General features: G+C 46.2%; 1 protein-coding gene across 1 annotated transcript in view; it reads right to left on the bottom strand.

Moving 5' to 3' along the window:
* The window catches only part of Dock2 (dedicator of cytokinesis 2), a 409,472-nt gene that overhangs the window by 23,209 nt on the left and 363,520 nt on the right, over positions 1 to 22,743 (bottom strand). Inside the window, exons 34-41 of the mRNA XM_034506657.2 lie at positions 21,758 to 21,843; positions 15,800 to 15,956; positions 14,126 to 14,166; positions 10,265 to 10,355; positions 9,300 to 9,419; positions 6,077 to 6,166; positions 4,486 to 4,590; positions 2,317 to 2,458 (exon numbers count right to left, since the gene is read on the bottom strand). Of these exons, the coding sequence (XP_034362548.1) occupies positions 2,317 to 2,458; positions 4,486 to 4,590; positions 6,077 to 6,166; positions 9,300 to 9,419; positions 10,265 to 10,355; positions 14,126 to 14,166; positions 15,800 to 15,956; positions 21,758 to 21,843 (832 nt within the window). The remainder of the gene's footprint in view (positions 1 to 2,316; positions 2,459 to 4,485; positions 4,591 to 6,076; positions 6,167 to 9,299; positions 9,420 to 10,264; positions 10,356 to 14,125; positions 14,167 to 15,799; positions 15,957 to 21,757; positions 21,844 to 22,743) is intronic.

Genomic DNA, 22,743 nt, shown 5'->3' with positions numbered 1-22,743 from the left:
CATATTAAGTTGGTCATATCAAACTAAGTGGACAGACAACATTGATGGTCACGTGTTCTTTCATCAACCCTGGCTTTCCTTCCCTGTTTTCAATTTCTCCTTCCCCTACCTCTCTCTTCAGGCATTCAAATGATTTCCTCCCTATCTCCTACCCAAAGACCACCACAACCTCAAAAGTTATCCCCCTCCATGGCTCCTACCACTTTCACTGCATGCCTCCCCTTGATGAGTTTCCTCTGTGCTAGCACACTGGGGGCTGGCAGTTTTCACCCTGAAGAGTACTTCCACATGGAAGAAGGATCTCTCAGAAAGAAAACAACACTTAAACCACTGGACTGGTCTCACTGGGAACATAGCTGCAAACCTCAGGAAGGCCCTGAAGTCCCAGTCAGGCAGCCTGAGCTGGGAGAGCATTCCCTCCGGGTGAGCACCCTAGCCGAGGATAGGAGCTGGCGGACAGTGGTGGGCCCTGATCTACCTCCACTGGCTATTTGTGTGACAAGCTCAAGTTAAGCACAGACGGGCTATTTTCAAATAGCTGTGGCATGTGAAAATGATGCATGGTTCAATATATCAGTGCCTATACATAAACCTTTGTGGGAACACGGCCTTGCTTACTAGATGCATGTGATGACCAGCGACTGCTTACACAGGGACAGCAGCTAAGGAGTTGGGGGGGTGGGGGCACAAAGCTCTCAAGACTAACCTTTACAGAAAGGTTTGCCAACACTTCTTTTAGAGACAATTCTAGGCTGTGTATATTGATCTGAGCTGTGGGCACTCATCCAAGAGGAAACTCCAAACCTATGACATCGGCACTGTCATGTTATTTAGCTAGACCCTCCATGCCTGGTGCATGAGCTGGCAGCAACAGACTTCTGCTAGACCTTTGATCTAAGTGCCTTCCGCCATCTGGACACTTTAAAGAAGATGTGAGACCTGTCACTTTCCCAAACCACCTGTTGACTTTTTAAACACCAGAAGGTCAGAAGACACTGTTAACAGTTGAAGGTTGTGGCGAGCAGCAGGCCTGAGTTCGAATCCTCACTCCCCTGGGTTTTCACCACCGCTCTGTGTAAGCTGTTTGCTGTCTGCACTTCAGTTCCTTAGTAGTAGAATGTAAAGTACAATAGGCTCAACTCAGAGACTTACGGTGTGGCAAAGGGAAGAAGAGATGCCTACACGTGAAGTTTATAGAAAAAAAGCTAATAGCATTCTGGTCCCAATCTTTAAAAAAACAAAGGATGGTGTAAGAGAACATAGATTTAAGACAGACAGAAGTAGGCATTTAAAACTCCTTTTCTAATTACCTTCTTGACCCTAGGCAAATTGCTTCATCTCTGCCTTGTGTATTCCCCTCAGTGAAATATGGAAAAATTTTCACTATTCTAGAACATTCTATGGGCTTTAAGGAAATAATGTTTGTACTCGGTCTCCCGAAGAGACCTAGCAAATGCCAGCACATTCTGATTTAGCAGCTTGTTCCTGGCACTGCACCAGACCACAGGGTCCTAAATATAATGTCATGGCTGGGGGACACATGTTCCTTCTTCTATATCGCATCAAAAGGCCATACAGCTGTTCAATACCTGGGTTCCACTCTCAGAACCTTAGTAATAATCCAGGATGCATACATAGGTAACCAAACTGGCCTTTGATGCCAGCCAGCAGCCACCAGTTGCACGTTCTCCTGCAAATGGCTGTGGAGGGCAGGCAGGAAGGGCAGGCAAGCATAATGAAAAGGTCACAGATGAATATTTATCACCCAAGGGAAAAAATATTTGGATTAAGGTTTCTAGCAAAATAGGCAGAACAGCCATGTAGCCTGACACTCCTCTTTGAAAGCTGTAACTTTATCCGTGCTAAAGGGTATGGTGCCGGGTCCCCAGCTGTGGTAATGGGTTTCCTAGGCTCCTCAGCCAGCTTCAACCTGTCCCCTGCCTCCATGGTCTTACCTCCTGCTGTGGCATCCCGGTGCTCATGGAGCCACTTAAACCAGAAGTGAATGATATCTACATGTCTTCCATATACATTAAGCAATCTCAAAATGACCTAAGACGCCTAAGAGGGCAAATGATATATAGTTAGTTGCCACACTGTATAAGTTATAATGACCTCACTTTCCTCCTCTGAACATTACAGTCTCGGTTAGCTGAATCCATGCATGTGGACCACACAGTTACAGAGGAGCAGTCTAGGGAGATGACTTTTCTGGATCCCACGCGTGGAGACTCTGGTGTCAGCTCTGAGCTCTGACATGGATCTTATTTAAAGATATATGGCCAACCCTCTGGCTGAGGCGTCCTCCAAGGATACACTGGCCTGGGGCATTCTTCACATCGTCTCCTGGGGCGGAGGTTGTATTCATCTTTTCTGCGTTGGGGAACTGGCTCAAAAGCCGCATCTGGAAGTCCTCTCTTCGCTCATATTCCTTCCCTCGGTAGATGAACACTTTGTTCTGCAGAAAAAGGACACCTGTCAGAGACACCAGAGCCTGGTCGTGCAGGACATATAACTCAAGAGCTGAAAGGCATTCAAAATGAACGGGGGGGGATGTGGAACCGGGGGGCTTTGGATATATCTTTCTCCTCTCAGCTTCTCACCAGCTGAAGTAGGGGCTGACTTAGCTGGGTACACCACTGCTTTAGCAATCCTAGTTCTGAAGGGCAGGGAGACCAGAGATGCTGACAAACAGGGAAATTAACAAACAGCTTCTGGGATAATTCACCATACCATGCCCACTTCATTTACATGCCTGTAAAGTTGCCCTTCAAAGAGGCCACAAGGCTTAGAGAAGTATGCTAAAAGGACTGATATCCAGGCCCTTCATTACCCGGCTCCTGGCCCTGAGCCTATGCAGACATTTTCTTTACCTTTCTCTGACCAAGTCAGACTCCTCTAGAAGTTATGGGGTGATTTGAGCTACCTGGAACATTGACAATTCCTGGAACCAACTAAAGGTGATGATGCTCCTGGCAGTAAAGGAAGAGGCCAGGGATGTTACTAAACACCCCACCCCCACCCCAATACACAGGGGAGCCTCTACAGCAAAGCATTATAAGGCCCCACATGTCTGGGTAACGAAAGTAGGAAACCCTGTTCCAGACCATATCTGTGCCATCTTCATTGAGTCTGATGGCAGCTAAGTTCTTCTGTCCAAACCTAAGCCTGTAACTTACCTGTATGTGCAGTGCCAAGACATCTGGGCATTAGAAAGGCCTGGAATCTTCAAAAGTTCAGATTCCTAGGCCTCACTCTAGACTGCCTAGAGTGTAGTCTCTAGTCAGGAAAGTCTGATATGCAAACAGGCCTGAGCAGCTTCCACTGCTCTACCCAGGACGCTCTCTCCACACCTATCCCACAGCTGTTCATGGCAGTCTCTCCTGTAAGAGACTTCTCTTACACAATGAAGACAGTCTCCCCATTGTGGCTTCCATGTTGACTGGAGACAGGAAGCGACTTAGTAGACTACACTGTAGACCAAGATCATTTCAGGGGTCAGATTTGTCACATACCTGGCATTTTCCTGACTCACAAACTGGAAGCAATCAGGTGTATATCAAAATCCAACCTGCTACATGCTAGGTGCAGCCACCGACATACTGATTAGGAAGAATGCTGAAGGGACCCTGCGTGTCCCAAAAATTTGTTTGGGGGCCATAGAATTAAAATTACTTCCACAACAATACCAAGAGTATCATTTCCCTCTTCTTCGCATTTGATCCTGCATATAGCTTTCCATGTGATAATGACAGGTCAACATCCACACGGGCACAGAGCCCTTTAGCCTCAGAGGGATTCACAGAAAGACAAGTGATGTTTACTCTTCTTGCTATTTTTGTTTATTTGCTTGAGATGCCGTCTCTCTACATAGCTCATAACAGCCTGGAATTTTCTTTGTAGACCAGGTTGCTCTCTCCTTCTGCTTCTGTCACAAGTGTTCCTCACTGATTTTTTTTTTTTTTTTTACGTTGGAAATATTGCTTATTATTTATGTTAACATGGGACCCGGCCCATGGGCTTTTCGTTATTTTTTAAGTAAATTGCCAGACACGTGAGACTTTTCTCAGTTTTTGTTCTGCATATGGTGCACATTTGTAGAGACAGCACACAAATGAAGGGATGCCCTGTGACTCCAATGAACAGTAAGAGAGCAAAGGGATCCTCTGAGCAAACAGAATGAGAACTATTGCCTTGAAATTCCTTGGTAGCAGATCTTACACAGTCTTTCCTTGAGCAACTCATTCCTGCAATGGGGCCCTTACTACTCCTCCTTATGGCTCCATTTATGGGATAATTACTACCATTGATGGTTAGGGTGGTTGAACTGACTTAGGACTCTACTGGGGACAGTGGCAGTCCATGGACAGCAGAATTCAGCTCCTGAGCATCAAGCTTCCAAGAACAAGCAGATCTTCAAAGCACAGAGGAACAACTATGATCCCGGGGTCCCCAGACCCTAGCCCAAGTCACTGGCAAACCTACCCGCAGAAAGGAGGGGAATCCCTGGCCATAGTATCCAACAGCAAAGTAGTCTGGTTTAGGTCTGAGGATTTTCATGATGTTTTCATAGAACTTGGCCTGCTGGGTCTGAAAAAAGAAAACATGACTTGTATCAAGACAACATAGTTGTTGTATCCGAGGTGTGTACAACTGAAAGAATCCACAGTTATGACATTATCCTCACCCCAGAACCAAGTGCAAATAAAGGCATGCCTGTGGCTATGCCTGCATTACAGTGGATAGGGACATGCTTAGAGCCCATGCCTGCTGTGTTAGGAGACCCACTTGGAGGAGTGCATTTACCCATTTCATACCCATGCCATTCTTGTGAGTATCTCCAATGCTTGAAGTAAGAACTTGGCAGCTGGTCCATACGGAATTGACCCCAGTGAGCTCCAGCTGGGGGCTCCACTGCTGTCCCCACTGTACTCTCTTCTCTGTGGCAGTGACAGACATTTCTGAGAGTACATGTATAACCAAATGCCTCCAGATAGAGTCATCTTCCTGTGAGCGTGCACGCACCTAACATATTTTGTGCACTCCAAGAGATGTGTGCTTTTCAAATGTTCACAGCCCTAGAAACAGTTTGCTGCTTGCTCTACACTTCACAGCACTCTGCGGTCGCTATGGGTCCTAAAAAAATTCTTGACATGGCGCAAGCATATGAGGAGATGTGTCACAAGGATCACTTGATGTGGCATAAAACAAATATGTAGATCTCAACAGGTGCCTGGATGGTGTGTGCTTCATTCAGGGATGTGAACGGACATTAATAGTATGCGGGATGCCCTGGTATGTGTTTGCACATAAACTCACACATTTGGAAGACTGTGCGCCTCTGTGTCTGTGAACATGTGTATGTTCAGGGGCTATTTTCATTGAGTACTCATTGGCACCGACTCATGATGGTATTGGGGTCTTATCTTACTTAAAGCTAAGAGCTTGGCAAACTTTCACACGATTACCAGTCTAGCATTCCTTCCTCTGATCTAGAAGTCAATCCCCTCAGCATTCTGACTTCTATTTTATCATTTTCCTGGGCATATCTACATTGGCCTTTACGGGCTGAAAATAGGGGTCTGGGGGCCGGACACTTGGGCAACCATGGGTGGTGGTGAGGGACCAAGGAGCAGCCAAAAAGTAGAGCTTTATTTCCCCTACTGAGGCCAGTTCCCTGCTAATCCCTGACAGGGCAGGCAGGGAAGGCTAGTCCCTCTCCTTCTGATTTCCCCCACCCCAGTCTTGAGCATCAACATGCTAATGGGAACAGCCAGATGGGAAGCGTGTTAATGTGATTTATCTGTTCACCGAAAAGCACAAAGTTGCGCTTTTATTTAATTGGTTTGGTGATTTGTGAAACCTTTACTGCAAATGCAACAGAGCATTTACTGGGAGTGCAGCAGCTGCGGCAGCTGGTGCTCCATCTAACTATGGAAGGGTGGCGTTCACCGCGACCTCATCAGGCCCTTCTCCATCCTTCTGTCTCCCTAACTCAAGGGCCTCACTTTTCTCTGTCTGTCTCTGAGCTGAGTGAGCATTGTGTGTGGCTTTCCAGGGGTGAGGGGAGCCTTACCAGGTTCTGGCTGAGCAGCTCATAGTCAAAGATCTCTATCTCATATTGTTCCGCCAGCTCCTTGCACAGGCTGATGGCCTCCTCCCACATCTACAGGATCATCACAGAGACAGTGGTTAGCGGTGGCTCAGCTTTTCAGAGCCTTGGCTGAAGAAGGGACTTGAGCCTTGCCGTCACCCCCTAGGGTTGCACCGCAGACACCTTCTTACCTAGTGCTCACACAGAGTGAGCCTGTGACTTGGCAATAGTACAACTTTTCCCTGGCTTCCCAGCCCGCTCCTTTAATGAATAATGGAGTGGGCTGTTCCCATGTGTTCTGATTCTTCCTAAGTACCTGGAGAGAGGTCACTAACATCATGCCTATATTCTAGGTGAGAAATGGAAGTTCATGGGCCTGGAGGTCAACCCCAGTTGACTCCATTTGAAGCTTTGTAAGTACTTGGCGATTTAGGCTCAATCCCTGAGTCTCCCGCCAGCCCAGAGTGCAGGTTGGGCAGGGGAGGTGTTAGGCAGGGAACCCTTTGCTAGAGAGGAATGGTTCCCAGGGAAGTAAACAAATGGCCTGAGGACAGAGCATTTCTGGGGATGGAATTAAATCCCAATATTCAACTTGCAATCTCCTATGCCAGTTCTTAGTGGGGTAATGGAATTGTGGGAGTTAATCGGGGAGCAGCACTGAGGGGTAAGCATGTACGGGAGTATTAGAACATCATTAAACCTTTCCAAGTGGGTCTTCTCTGTTTTTAAAATAAACAGAAAATATGGACCCCAGACACAGAAGCTTCTTCTTTGCTGCTTGACTTTAAGCCAACACTGAGATTGTTCCCCAACTCGGACTACAGAGGCATCCGTGCACTCTGCAGCCAGGCGTGGGGAGAAACAGAGCTGGCTGGAGCTTGACAGTCTCAGAGGACCCCCATTCCCATTCCACGCTGTGTTTAAAACAGAAAATGCACCTAAATGGAGAAGCGTGGGGAGGCAGGGGAGGCGAGAGTGAAGGCTGCCAAAATTCATCGTGAGCTTCTTAAGGAAAGTGCTCTCTGCATCCAAGCATAGACATAAATAAAACCAAGCGTGGAGTAGAGGAGCCACGGCAGTAAACCCAAGACAGCTTAGTGAGCAGCATAAAAATGCTTTATGTGCCGGGAGGACCCCAGTCTACAAGCTTCACCCTGAACAAGAAGGTTGGGCAATGAACCTGGCTGGGCCAGAGGGCTGTTGGACACAAAAGGATGCGTGTGTGTGTGTGTGTGTGTGTGTGTGTGTGTGTGTGTGTGTGTGTGTTTTCTAGCTTCTCACCAGTATAGGAACAGGAAGAAACAATGGAGTCTCCATGTGCTAAGAGGCTAGGAGGGGGCAGGGCAGTAGTCAGACACCCAGCATTTCCTCCAGTGCTCTGGGACCTCTGGCACGCACTGATCTCACTAGCTTTATACACTGGTTATAGAGTAAGTAACTGGGTTCTTGGGCTAGTGCAAGGACATCCATCCATCTGAGCAGTCAAAGATGGGAAAGAGAGACTATTTTTGCTCTCACAAACATCAGAGGTGAGGCAAAGGGGATTGCCTGAAACTGTTGAGTTTGGGGAGGCACCATATCAAGTGGTGTCAAGGCAGGATTATGGAGTGAAGGCCTGTGTCTGTATGTGTGTGTGTGTGTGTGTGTGTGTGTGTGTGTGTGTGTGTGTAGGAAAGGAAAGCTGGGGGGAGCTAAAGAGTTTAGGTTTTATTGTACAAGCTTCCATGACCAGGATTTTCTGGGTGAGCTGTATCATCTGCTGCCTCCTCTATACTCCCAGGTACCACCATGTTCCTCTGTCCCCATCTCATTATTGGACAATACCAAAAGAAAACATGCAAAATTCGACAATAACTGACTTGTCTGATTTAGCAACAAGACAGTAAGTGCTTTGAGCACAGGATGCTTGTGTCTTCTTCCTTTCTGCTCAGCACAGGGTGGCTAAGTCAAAGCCCAAGCTGGAGACAAACCATATCCCCTTGCGGGGCTCTTCCAGTGGGACTGATGTAATCAGCAATAAACAAATAGAAAGCTCTTATTTGATGGCTAGTGGAACTAGAGGTTCAAAGATGGCAGAGACTGTGCCCTCAAGAGGCTTATAATTCTAGGACAGGCTTTTCCAACTGCTGAGCCTTAGAAATTTATAAGCCCTCCATAGACATTACCTCATGTCATCATTCTGGGGAAAGTGGGAAGAGCAGACTAAGACAGAGGCAATGAACTGCAGAGGCAGGACAAATCTAAACCAAGAATGCAGAGGTATCCCAATAGATGGTGAGAGGTCTTCCCAATCACAGGGAGGCAGGGGTATGTGTGAGCCAGAGGACTTATGGAGGGCCTCAGGGAGGAAGTGGCCTAGTTAGGCAGCAATGGTGGCCATTAACAAGATGGCATTGCTGCCCACTGGCTACCATGCTGGCATCTATGACATTCCCCACCCCCACCCTTCGCCACCTAGTTTTCACCTTACAAGTAAGAAGCAGATACTATTAGTATTTCACTATGGTAGCAGGAGAACTAGAACATCAGAAGAGCCAAATAAAACTGTGACTAGACAGGAGCGATGAAATGCCCAGACATGGAGGTATACTGTGTGTACTATGTTGCCTACAGGGCAGATGGTAGCCTTCAGGCTGGAGCTGCCTCAAGGTCTGCTGGAAGCCAGGGCTGGGTAGCAGCTGGTTTGCTTCAGCTCCTGGGCAACCCTGCCAGAATCCTTGCCAAAGAGATCAGTGGCTGTAGAATTTCACCCATGGATCTGCCCATTTACCCAACCTGTATCATCGATGGGCTCCTGAGTGTAAGGTTCTATTTTAGCTACCAGGCATCCAGCAGTGGACGAGACAAAAGCTTTGCAATTGAGGTCCTCCATAGTGAGGAGCCAGAGAGCAAGCAAATAAATCTCATGTAAGGAGAGGATTATCAATAGCAGCATAGCACTTTTCTTTGAAGAAAGGAGAAGGGTGGCTCAGGGCAGGGTTTCTGAGGGTGGTCGAGGAAGCTCTTGTGACATCTAAGTAAAACCCTGAAGAGTGAGAAGATCCAACCAGCCAGTAAACAGATGTGGAGGGGATGCTCCAAGCTGGATAAAGCAAACACAGTGGTCCAGGTGTTGAAAAGGAAGACTAAATACACAGCCCAGGAGAGACCTGTCCCTCCCAATGGCCAATGTCCCCACAGAGAGGGGACGGCAGGCCCCAATTACCTTTCCTTTGTCAAAGTAGCCTATAATGGTCTCATAGAGTGTCTCCTTCAGCTGCCGATGGGTCTGGGGGTGCTGCTGGCCCGTCTGCATGACCTGGGATGCACACTGCTCATCTGACCACTGTTGAGAGAATACAGGGAAACAATTCGGAGATAAGTGACAGTCAAGGACAGAAGTCTTCCCAGGATGAAAGGCAGAAATCTCCCTGCCCAGGTCCTGTCCTATCTCCCTTTCCCTATCTCAGCTCATCTTTAAAAACCCAGGGTTCCATGGGGAAGATGCCCTCATGGGTATGAGTCCTTGGGGTGCTTGGAGGTTGCCCTCTGGTTCTGATGATGTAAGACAGAGCAAATGAATCAGGGGCCCTAGACTATGAGAGCATCTCCAACGAGGAGCAAGATGAAGCCTCAGACACTTCTGCTGGCCTCTCCAGGGTCCTGGTGTCTGTGGTCAGACAGATGCTGTCCACGATTTCCATTTGTGAAGTGACTCTGATTTTGGCTAAATTGGGCAACTTTGGCTTTCTAGAGGTTTCACAGTGTGGACTTTGGGGATTTTCTCTAAATCCTAATGAGACATGGCCACGGGGCTTCAAAAGACAAGGGAAAGAATTTCATGCTTTTGCAGAAACATCCGCTAGACACGGAAAGCAACTCAGTGAGCATGCTAATGATTCATCCTCGACAACATGTTAGATGCTATATAATATTGAAGATATTGAAGTCTTAGGCACTTTCAGTTATTAAAGGTAGAGGGAGTACTCAGTACCACTGGGAGCAGGTGAAACAGCACAGAGAAGTTTGCTGCCAGGTAGGGAGTCTGGGGAGCACCAAAAAAAAGGAAAACTCCCTTGACTTTCTTTCCCAACTTCTTTTGATTCTTTCTTTCATCCTTTTTAAAACTCCTCAACTTGCTGTAAGGACTCGGTGGGGAATCTCAGCGTGGATGTCTTCCTGGGACAGTACCTTGAGAAGCCAGGTGTGGAGGAGGAGTGTGTAGGCAGCCTCTGTGTAGTTGTCACAGTCCAGGTGAAGGTCACGCAGTTTATACAGGTATCTATGTAGGGAGAAATGTGATGAGTTACAGGATGTAGTGATAAGGTGTCTGGTATGAACAGGAAGGAGCCAGGCAGAACAAATGGACTCTTGCATAGGGCACAGGGAGTTCTTCAGTCCAGCCATCCAGCCTTCTACATAAGATAAAATCTAGTATTTGTTGGACCCTTAGTATATGCCAGGTACTATGCTAAGTGATACCAGGTGCTATGCTAAGTGATGCCAGGTACTATGCCAAGTGATACCAAATCCTATGCTAAGTGACACTAGGCACTATATTAAGTGATGCCAGGTGCTACGATAAGTGGCTTCTCCCCTTTTACTTTTGAAACAATGTCTTGAGATATAGCCTAGGCTAGCCTAGAACTTACTATGAAGGCCAGGTTGGCTTCAAACTATGATCCTCCTATGACACCCTATGTTCTGGGATCACAGGTGTCTGCTGTGATGCCCAGCTTTGGTGTTTTAAATGCTTTGGATTACCTAATCCTCTTGACAACCCTATGAGATGGGCCCATTAGAGATCCATATTCTGATATAAACAAAAACATGGAAGTTAGGGGGCTATTCTGGCCAGAATTCAGGGTGCTATAGAATGGTCTGCCCAGTGTGATATGTATGATGTGACAGTAAAGGAAGGAAACACAAGCGGCTTGTCAGGAGTCACATTCTAATACATAGATGTGGGGGTGTGAGCTTGAGTAGCAGCTCAATCATTGTAAGAATCCATGAGAATGCAATTCATAAAAGGATGCTCCTGTCCTCTTTAAGATGCTCTGGGAAAGCATTTTAAAAAAGAAGAGCAGGAGAGAGAGAGAGAGAAGCTAGAGAGGCCCTGAGCTGTCCACAGAGAGACTTTACTATTCAGACACACTGACGTTGCCAGCCCCTGTTTCTTGCAACTGACGTTTTAGTTCTGAGCCCTGAGAAAAATCCTGAGGAAAGGAACTAAGAACAGAGTCGAGAGCAAAGGGAGGGGGCTTTGATAAATTATTGATAATTGGTCCTACAGTACTAGGCAACAGAGGACCAAAGCTTCTGAACCAGAGAGTCAAATATGAAACTTTCTTTAGGGTAAGTCCATGTTCTCATAGATTCAGTCACAGTGATGGAATGCTGACTAATGCAAGGTTGTTTCAGAAAGATTTCTAGCCAGACAGTTGAGCTGGGGTAGATGGGAAGTGGAGGAGCAGCCCTGTCAGAAAGATTCAACTCATTCTGCCAGCACTGACTGAAGATGAAAAATCTGGGGCCTGTGTTAGAACAAAGAGAGAAGGAAGGAGGGAAGGAGGGAAGGAAGGACAGAGGGAAGGAGGGAGGGAGGGAGGGAGGGAGAGAGGGAGAGAGGAAGTGAGGCAGGGAGCTGTTTACACACACACACACACACACACACACACACAAATTATTTTATGTGCACTGGTGTTTTGCCTGTATGTATGTCTGTGTGAGGGTATCAGATCTTGGAGTTATAGTTATAAGCTGCTATGTGGGTGCTGGGAATTGAACTTGGGTCCTCTGGAAGAGCAGTCAGTGCTCTTAACTGCTGAGCCATCTCTCCAGCCCCAGAGAGTGCTGTTTTTATAGCCATAGCAATGGATGTCCACTCTCTCCCCCAACCCACAAGGCTCTGCTGGTAACAGTCATCAGTGAAGTTTGGAATTTGGAAACACCCATTCTTCCAACAGGGCTCAATCCTATCTCCTGGCTTCCCTACCAACCACCCATTAGATCCCCCTTGGCTCAACAACATCCAGGAGAGTGTCTCAGGGAGACATCTCCCATGCTATTTCAATTCCTGAACCATCTAAGGCCCCCCTCTACTCTCCTTTGTTAATGTGTGGGCTTAACCATCTGGTCTACAGCCCCAAGGAAGGAATTTAATGAGCCCACCAGGGCTCCTGAGTCAGATGTCTTTGTATGCTTGATCGAGGTACCACAGGGAACAGAGAATCACATGACCACAGCTGTGTCTGAAAGGGCCACCAACACCCAATGAGATGACAAGTGCCAGAGTGGAATGAGGGTACAGTGTCATGGTGACTTCTGAGCTTTTCAGGAAAAAGAACTGTTGGTTTTTTACAAGGTCTTTAGATGTAAGAATGTTGGCAACCAATTAAAAGTGTTTTAAACACTATACCTGCCAAAGAGAACAGGCTTTCAGAACATCACGACGTCTCGAGTAGGCCAATATGGCGGCTTTCCTAGATTAACACAGGCCCCAATCTCCAAGCCTGTGGGGGTCTGGGACTTACCATCTGTGCTTCTGAAGTAGAAACGAGGAAAGAGTTTGGAGAGAGGAAAGCCTGCATGCAGGGCATGTAGGGAGAGTCTTGTATCCTCACCCTCAAAGCAGAAGGCAGAATGATTTGAGTGTTTTGTTTTGTACCAAAAAAACCCCTCAACAGTATCCAGAATGACTCATTCCAAAAGGCCTCTCTGGCCCTGGAGACCCCAAAGGTTCATGTGTCACAAAGGTCAGGATTGCCTGTGGAATGACTTTCTCCACACAACTGGACTAGTGTAAAGTAAGAATCTAAACAGAGTGGTAGACTCAGAGTCAGTTTAGGTGCACAGGCTCAGCTTTTGACAGAACACGCTGCGGCTGTGGAATCACAGGAAGGAGCACAGAAGCCAGTGGCCAAGAATCTGTTGTTGCTATTTATTGGAGAAAAAATTGGAAATAACAGACCTGTTCAACAGCACAGGTTTGGCTATGTAAATGACAGCGTATTCTAGAAAGGAAATTTTATAGTTTCATTACAAGTAATGCTGAAATACATCTTGTCAGGTAAAAAGAAGTGAGAAATAAATTATTAGTACTAAAACTCCATGTTTGCAGAAATAATGCATGCACAGAATTAGATGTATATATAAGCATAAAACGCCTAAAATATGTATGTATTTTAGAGATTTATTTCATATTTTATTTTGCTAGTCTGAATTTTATAAGGCTTTTTGTTTTGATAAAGAAAAATATGTGTTATTTTTATAATGAGTAAAAAAATAACAGTAATATACTTGTGGGGTTTTTTGCAGGAAAAATATGAGATCCTGAGAAAACTGGCAAAGGAAGTTTGTTTGTTTGTTTGGTTTTGTCCAGGCTAATGTCCTCAGAAAAGCCTCTTATGATAAACTTAAAAATCTAGTAAATGCCCAGCAGAGAGGAGACATATGTCATGTGATATTCTTCTCCCTTTTATTTATTTATGTATTTATTTATTTATTTATTTATTCTATCAACTATTTGTGTGTGTGTATGATATATGCATAGAAGGGTTTGTATGTCACAGTACATGTGTGGAAGTCAGGATACAGCTTGAGAGAATCAGTTCTTTCCTTCACCTACAGAGGTCTTGGGGATTGAACTCAGGTCTTCAAGGGCTTGGAAGCAAGCCCCTTACCTGCTAAGCCATCTCACCATCCCCCTCTCTTCCCTTCAAAGCAAGCTAGCCAAGGGCTTACCATGTTCTTGGACTAAAGGGGATTTCCCATGCTGCCCCATGGTAGAAGCAAATAAATGCCCAGCTCAAATGACATCATTTAAGAGAAATGTACAGAGGAGAACCCCAGGCCATCTGAGAGCTCCAGTCTATCCTGTGGGGATGACTGGGGGAGAACAGAAGATGCCACCAAGTCCTGGGAAATTGAGAGGCATCAGAACACCAAAAGCCAGGTGCTAAGAGGACAGGTCTCAAGAGGTGGCATGGGCAGTGACAGATACTGAGCAGAGAGGAACCAAAGCAGGCAGAGGCTTTATGATAAAATTCTTACCTTATGTACATCTCCTCCCGGTTGTTATCTTTGTAGAAATTCTAGGAGAGAGAGGGGGAGAAACGGTATTGAGTGCTTTTCTTTGCAGGACTTTGGGGAAAGAGAATGTGATGGAGTTGAGAGAAAGACCACTATATACTGTCTAGGAACCCCAAGAAGGAGCAAGACGTTCACTTTGCCAAGTGTACCCAATAGCCTCGTTGTGAGACTTTGCTCTGCAATTCACTTCCCTGACTGTAAAGGGACAGAGCAAATGTCTCAGTCGTCACATGTTAGGGGGATACAGAGAGCTGTTTGCCAGACTGAGACACAGGCTGTCAAGACCAGGCCAGTCTACTTTGAAAGGCAACCTGGCTTAAATGTAGACCCCTAAGAGCACACCCTAATTCTGACCACCCAGAACCTTCTGAAGCTTTTTATTGCACAGCTAAAGCACTTAAACTTGACAGTGTCTGGGAGATACTCCAGTGCCAGCTTAGATGCTTTTGTCTGTTTGTTTGTTTCTGTTGCTGTTGTTTAAATTTTGCTTTTTTGTTATCATTGGTTTTTGAGGTAGTCTCCACGCTAGTCCCAGAGGCATGATCTTCCCACATTAGCCTTCTGGGATTACAGATGCATTTCAGTAGGCCTGGTTCTTAAGAGTTGTTTGTTGTTTGTTTGATTGTTTGTTTGTTTACTTAAGAGTCTCTATGTATGAGTGTATGCCACAAGTGTCTCAGTGCCCATGGAAGCCAAGAGGGTGTCACATCCCCTAGAGCAGCTGTGTACAGCCTGACATAGCTGCCGGGAATTGAATTTGGATCTTCAAGAAGAGCAGCAAGCTCTCTGAATTTGCTGAGCCATCTTTTCCCAGTTAGGGGCCTGGTAGTTTCCTTGCTACAAAAAGTCCTAGTCTTGTGATCATTTAAAACAAATCCGTACAGATTTTGAGCCCGTCTGAGAGCCACTTGCGGGTGTGAGCATCCACATACTCCTGAGGCTTAGAGAAGGGCAGGTGACATGTTCCAGGCCATGCAGGCAGGGGGATGGCAGTGCTCATTGACATGAGCTCTCTTGACAGCAGAGCCTTACACTGCTCCTGTCTTGCTGTTTTGGTTGTTCTGGTCACAGGCATGTTCTGATCTGGCTGATGAAGGTCAGTTTCTTCAACCGACTCCAACCTTCCTTTGGGAGAAACTGAAAAACCCTTCCCCATGCTCTCTATGTAAATCAGGCCTGGTGGAACTATTAGCATTGGATTCCTTTCTGCTGTAGTCAGGGTATTTAAAGTCCCTTTGGCATTCCGAAAAATCAATAGCAATATCTAAGCTGTTACAAAAGAGTCCGCATCGATAGGAGAGGCGACACAACAGAGCCTGAGGGGCAGAACTTGTATTTCTGGAGCTCTGGAAAAGCCAGGTGGCACATGTAATACGCTAGCTGTTGCTATCTTTCTTCTATGGATGCATTAAGTCCTTAAAGGACATCTTTGTAGCTCCCACTTTATATATAAAGAAACTGAGGCACAGGAAACCTCAAGACACAGAGCACAGACACTAGATTTTAACTGTCTTTGAGCTAAGTTCCACAACAGTTAGCCTTGCTTCTCTCCCAAGAGCAGAAGTGAGGTCCAAGCTTAGCTTGCAGCAGGATATGAGTCCAACTTGGTCCCCGGGGAACCTGGCAGTCACTCACCAGCAAGTTCACTGTGCAGCTCATACGGTTGTCTTTGCTTTCATCCGCCATCACTCCTCGGTAATCCAGCAACTTCTCCAGCAGCCCTTTGACCAAGCTCACGAAGTTCTCCACCGACTTAGCAATGGTCGGGTGTTCTGCTATGCATTCTATCAGTCTGTGAAAAGAGAGGGTGGTGAGCTCACACTGGGAAACTGGTTGACAGCGGCAACACTACACAAGTGGCCAGTGAACCCAAAGTCATGCATGGTTGGCATATTTTCTTCACCCAAACAGTAATCTAGCCATACGGCACAGCAAATATTCTTGTACTACCAGAATGGGAAAAATAAAAATGGAAAATATTCCCATATGGCCAGTAGTGTGTGGGCGGGGCAGGAGATGGTTGCAATTATGCCAGCAATAGTAGTACAGCAGAAGAACTATCCTGAGTAGTGATTCTTACAACATCTAGCAATGTTTCATATGTATGTATCTTCCGATTCAACAACTCTAGTTCATGGAATCTTCTCTATAGGAGTCTGTGCTACAGAGGTACTTCTAGAACTATGCCAGGGTATAGTTATAGGAGTTTTAAATTGTATAAGATAGTAAAAGAGCTGGAACCATCTAAAGTGTCCATCAAGTAGAAAATGGTTCAGTGAACTGATGTATTTTCATACAACATGGTTCTACGAAGCCATTAAAGTATTAGGAAATGAATCGATGACATAAAATGCTCTATAAAATACACAGTTAAATGAGATGCGTAAGTACCCGAACATTTTATTTTTATTTAATTGATTGTTTCAGAGCTGAGCATGTCCCAAGTACTCTCCTTAGTATCATAGGAAGAAGAACTCCTTTAATGCCTCATCATGGTCTATTGAGAAGAGATCCCTATGCATGGGAATACCAAGGGATGGCAAGGTCACCTAACTGTAGGACTGGGGAAGGACAGCATGGTTTCTGGTTGAGCACTGGCTAGAGATGGTTGGAGACCCCACAGGTTGGAGACCCCACAAATTTCCCTGCAAGGGACAGCATGCATTTAGCTACGCTCCCAGACTCTAGGCTCCTGACATGAGTCCGAAGACGCCTTTCAGGCATGTAGGACAACGCCCCTACTAGCCTCTCCACAGGTAGAGGGCACACCTAACTTGCTTAAGGTCACACATTTGGTAAATATCAGTGGCCCGACTCTGGCATCCCTGTCTCCATACCGTGTGTGTAAAACTCAGAAGGTGTCACAAAATATATGGTCAGGAAGGACAAACATTAGCCACTTAGTTGTGGCCCCTTCCATGTAAAGAAGAGAGAGAGAGAGATTAGATGTTCTGTTTTTCTACTCAAATATATGAGTGTTGGCTGAAAAAAAACTATAAAATTAATATAAAAATATTAACTTGCCATTTTAGATACTTATCAGCTGATAAATATGGTACTAGGCATACTGCAGTAGAAAGAGTGACTCTAATAGGCAGAGAACCATGCCTGTCCTTGCAAATTGGGGTGAGAGATGAGTAAGTTAAACTTGGGGCAATGAAAGCTCACCTTAACCACATGTGTGGTGCCAGGCATTATGTTGACCCCTTGGGGAATTTCAACAACTAGAAATTCTTCCTCCCTGTTTCTAGAAGAGGAAATTGGGGCAGAGAAAGGTTAAAGGTCAGCTGGAAGTTAAAGTGGAGATCTTAGGAGTAAAGCCAGTCACTGTTCAATTTGGGGAGAGATTTTTTTCTGCAGACATTGCATCTATTCTTGGGTGTTTCATGGCTCCCAAGTTATTCCTCTGGGCAGTTCAAGTTCCCAAGAGATCTTAGGAGAAAGGAAAAGAAAGGAAAAAAAAAAAAAAAAAAAGAAAACCAAGGACTTTGAAGGGTCATTTCATTCCAGAGGCCATGTCAGGCTGCAAGGAGGTGACATCTCAAACTGTGACTATGATCAGACACATCCATCTTTCCCTAAGAGTAGCATTTGTTCCTGGCTCTCAACAAGCAATGCAAATGGCCTGTGATTTACACCAGTCTGGTTCTGCTGCAGCTGTCCCTACTTCTCTGAGACAGCCACTTCTAGCCCTGTCCCTCACCCTAATGAAAATTCAGTCAGGCTCTGCCTAGCATTTGATGTGGGATTTCAAACAAAGGACCTTCTTGGGTTTAAGCTTGGCCAGATCAAGAGTTCTCAGTCCTGCAACACATTAGAATGTCTGGGGAAATTTTACAAAGCCATGCCCAGCCTAAGCCACATCTTTAGAACCTCTGGAGGCTGGGGCAGCAATGATTTGCCGTGAGGCTCTCCAGGCGATTCTAGTGTTTAGCTGGCATTGGCAACCATTTCTATGACTGGCTTTGCAGACTTAGCCTGGGTGGACACTATCTGAGCACTCTTCTAATTGAGTCTGATTCGGGACTCTGGGCTGGGGTCTGAGACCCTGCTGCCTAGTTCCCAATGCTGCATGGTGCTGAACCACCCTGTAGACACACAAGGGTTTAAAAGATTTGTCTTGAGTGCTTTTGTGTCTTTATTCTTCTAGCGTGAGGCAGGAAGGCTGCTCACACTGTTGAGGATTGAACTAGGTAGTTAGCTGTCACCTATCCATCTACCCACTCAAGCAACCTGTAGTGTCTACATATGGGTTTGGAGATCATCAAGATGAAGCCACCTGGAGGTCTTAGTTCAGCAGGGGAGACAGAGAGATAAAAAGTGAACTCCAGTGTGTAATAGTGTGCAAACCTACACTGGGACTTGCCTGCTCTTCTGCCATTATGCTAAGCCCCTTTCACTGTTTACCCTGTTGAACCCTTGTAATTCCTTAAGGCAGTCACTAGGTTGACCTTCAAACCATAAACGAAATATGAACCCTTTGGGCCTAGGTTCTGATGGCTGTTCTGTCAAAGTCACACAACTCTCTCTTTCTTGAATCCTACAGCAGAGCCTAAGTGACAAGAAGAAAGCTGTGGGAATGGTGGGTCCATGCGGACGATGTTTGCCTCAGTGGATGGAGGATGCTGACATCACCCTTTGCAAGCCAAGGCCTTGGGAACTAAACCAGTGGAGTCTCCCTGCAGTTATCCACTCGAACTCAGTATAGGAGGCCTCTAGAAAGAGGAGTCGTATTATTCCATCCAATGTGGAAGGAGAGCTCTGAGGGTAGGGAGGACTGCAGTGCGCTGGTAAGTCTGCACTGTAACTGTACAAAGGCACATGAGAACTAAGACTCAGACTCATTCCATGTCTAAGCCTTGTTTCCTGGTTCAAAACTGTAGCTGGCATAGGACTGGAAGCCCTGTTCTAGTCACAAAAGCACCATCTAACTTCTACGCAGAACCAGAAGACTGGATCTGTCTAGAGAGATTCTAACCCAGCTCAGGCCCTACATCAGGGACTAGAGGGAAGTGCCACAGGAACTGAGGTGACCCAACTGGAGAAAGGCAGTAGCCTTAGGGCTCCCAGTGACAACATTATATTCCACTTAGTTGATAATAAGAACAGAAGCTAATACGCCTGTGCTTATACTAGGCACCAGCAACTATGTTAATGAAATAAAACTAAAAGAAATGAAGAAAGAAAAACAATTGTGAGAAGCACCCTGTAGTCCTTCCCACTCAGCCCTGCAGACCTTCCCAGTCAGCCCTACAGACCTTCCCAGTCAGCCCTGACATAGCACATAAGGGGTGGGCTATATATTAACCTCTAATTTGCATGTAAGGAAACTGAGGTTGAGGGGTGGGGGGGCAGAAGAAAGAGTAGGACCCAGGGCCCCTGACTATTCCGAGCAGCCCCCCACCCCCACTCCTGTGACTCTTGCATTTGGCCTAGTTCATTTTGTGTAAAAAAAAAATCATTCACACCTCCATCTCTGGAGGAAAATAATGAGCTGCCTTTAATTTCCCCCTCGCTAAGGACTCCTTTGATAAAGAATCACTCAGGAAGACTTTTGTGAACCCTGCTGGTAGTCTGAAGCCTGCCACAGGGCTTCATCCGCTTATAGAAATGGAAACTGCCAGAGCAAACAGGGTTCAGCTTCTGGTCAATATTTAGATTCTCCCCCTCAGAACTTTGAGATAAGCACTGACTTCTGCCCCTAAGGAGTCAGATATTCTCCAGTGGTCCCACCAACCCTTTCCCAATGGAGCTGTTTGCAATATGGGTGCATAGGAAACCTGCATGAGGCATCAGGCAGAGCCAAGGCAATATGGGTGCATAGGAAACCTGCATGAGGCATCAGGCAGAGCCAAGGCTAGCTGAGAGACCATGCTTTCAGGGTCTCCACTGTTACTGCTGAGCGTAGACCATGTTGGGCAGTGCAGGGCAGGGACCATGACAAAGGGCCAGGGCAAAGCCTTTTGTTTGTCTTTGCTAAGAAAGGCAAATATTCAGAGAGGATTAAGGAAAGAGTCCAAAAAACAGAGCCACACCAGAGCCTCAGTGAGCACAGAGAACAGGAAATTGGGTTGCCTGACCATTCTCCCAAGCCTCCAGAGAAGGCCTCTCAGGCAGGGCAATTAGGAAGCAGCCAATGACAGGAACTGGGAGCCAGGCCGAGGGACTGAAGCATTCATTAAACATGTACCTGCTGTGTGCCAGATGCTTCTTAATTACTCTGGCTTCAAAATAACCACAGGAGCCTATTGTTCCCACTTTAGAAATGGGGATACTGAGGCTGGAGGGGTCGTTCCATTTGCCTCGAGTCATACAGCTGCAAAGTGGGGGAGCCAGGATTCAATGCAATACTCCCCCCCCCCCAAAAGATACAAGTGGATGATAAGCCCCAGAAAAGTGTTCAACATTCTCAGCCACGGTGGAAATGGAGATCAGAACACAAGAGTCTTCTGCATGTTCTTGGCAGGGTGGCTATAACTGCTAGGATGGATGTTAACAGGTGATACAGGAAGAGGAGATATTGTTGGCCTCTTATTTGGCCAATGGAGAAAAATGTGGGCCTGTGCCTTTGTGTGTCTGCTGTCCCCTCAAAAAGCAAACTGTCTCTACCCTGATATTACCCTATGGCCTTGCAATCCTATACTAAGGTACCATTACTATACTCACAGAGTCAATCTAAGAGCCAATGAAGTAGATACAGCCTAAACAACCACCTGATGGTTATTTTAAAAAAAGAAAAAGAATGAACAGTGGGTCACAAAGCACTGTACACTATGAGATGCCAGTAACAGACAAATCCAGAGTGAGAAAGCAGTCATGGCTGCACAGGGCTAGGAAAGGGGAGTGTATTGCTACATGCATGCATACGTGTACAGGGCATGTGTGCCTGGGGAGAACGGGGCTACTTTAGTAGGTTAATAAAGATGTTCTAATTGCTATGTGGTTGCTTAGTTCAATCCACACACTAGAGCAGTGCATGGGTAGACAGCACAGTATCTGAATTATATCTTAACATTTGGGAAAACAAAATAAAACCATCTTGACTTTGAGTCCAGTCATGCTGAGTGCTGTTTCCTCTGCACTGTCTGCTCCAGACTTGGCCACTGGAGTCTTGCAGGGTACACTGAATGAAGGCCTTATACCTCCCTCAAGGATGCTTTTCTCAGCATCCTCTGACAATGTGCTTACTTCCCTGAGCTTAGGAGGTCACCTAGTGATGCATGGACCCAAGACAGTAAACCTGGACCAGAGATACACGCAATGTGAGCTGGCTCACAATCAAACCTGTCAAAAATCGAAAAGGAAAATGGCAGTAATTACGCCACACTTCAGATCCAAAGAGGCGGTCTTCACACTACTGTGTTCTTTTCTCTTTCCAATACAACATTTCTTTTTATGCAGCCCACCCCATCAATAGCAAAGCACAGGTACTTCCTGAGAAATGTCAACTTTCCTCCCCAGACAGTTTCTTCAGTACCACCAGCTTCCAGGGAAGGTCTCCCAGGAGTACCAGCAACCCCATACCCTGCTTTGAGAGCCTTCCACCCTTGGCCGGCCCTTCGCAGGCTTCCTGATCCTGCATCTTGTACTTACATGGACTCCAGCAGCTGCATGTACTGCTCATCCCCCCGGCCTCCTTCCACCTCATGGTCCAGCTTCAAGATGATCTCATTTTCAAACTGGAAAAGTGGTTGAAAATCAACAGAAGCAACATTAGAGGACCACGTGCTGAGCCCGTCAATTCATTAGTGGAATCAGAGCATCGGGGAGCAACTATTTTCTCCTGTTCCCAGTGCCTCGATCTGTGGATTGAAAGCTGAACAGGAAGGACTCAGGATGGGGAGGAGGGAGCTGGGATAAGGGCTAGAGGATAGGGGCATAAGAGGGAGAGAGGAGGGAGAGTGAGTACTTCTCAGATACTATTTCATTTGAGCGTGCTCTCCAAGGTTAATTAGAAATTTTTTCAGGAAGATAAAAGGGGAAGGGAATCCCAGGCACGGACAGAGGCAGGTGATAGGGCCCTGACCAATAGCGCATTGTCTCAGACAGCTATTATTTTGGTCCTGCATTCCTTTCCCTATAGTCTAGTGATCATACCAGACCTAATTTCAGTCCATGGGGCTCAAGCAGTCTCAAAACACCTCCTGGCTAATGTGGACACCTGACACAGGCCTAGCTACTAACTGGTATATTCCAACACTCATGTCCCAAGAATCATGAAGACCTAGGCTGATCCAGTGAGTCTAACCTGAAACTTGCTTGAAACTCTTACCAACAAGTGTCATGCTTCTCAGTCTGGAAAGGGCCTGTTGCAAGCCTGAGACTGCTAATGATGACACCAATGAATGTCTGCTTGGAATCACACTCTATTGAGGGAAGCAGAGAGGAGGGGTCGAGCACAGACCTGATGACACTCTGAGTCCCTAGAAGCCTTCCCATCTCCATGAGTTGATATGTATGAGTGTGTTTAAACACACACACACACACACACACACACACACACACACACACACGCTGGAAAATATAAATAAGATATAAAGCAAATATTTCTCGAGACTAGACCAGTAACAGCAGAAGTC

Source organism: Arvicanthis niloticus, chromosome 6 (assembly GCF_011762505.2).
Source record: "Arvicanthis niloticus isolate mArvNil1 chromosome 6, mArvNil1.pat.X, whole genome shotgun sequence".
Lineage (NCBI taxonomy): Eukaryota > Metazoa > Chordata > Mammalia > Rodentia > Muridae > Arvicanthis > Arvicanthis niloticus.
Note: the sequence above shows the minus strand (reverse complement) of the source record. Positions and strands in the feature narration are given on the sequence as shown.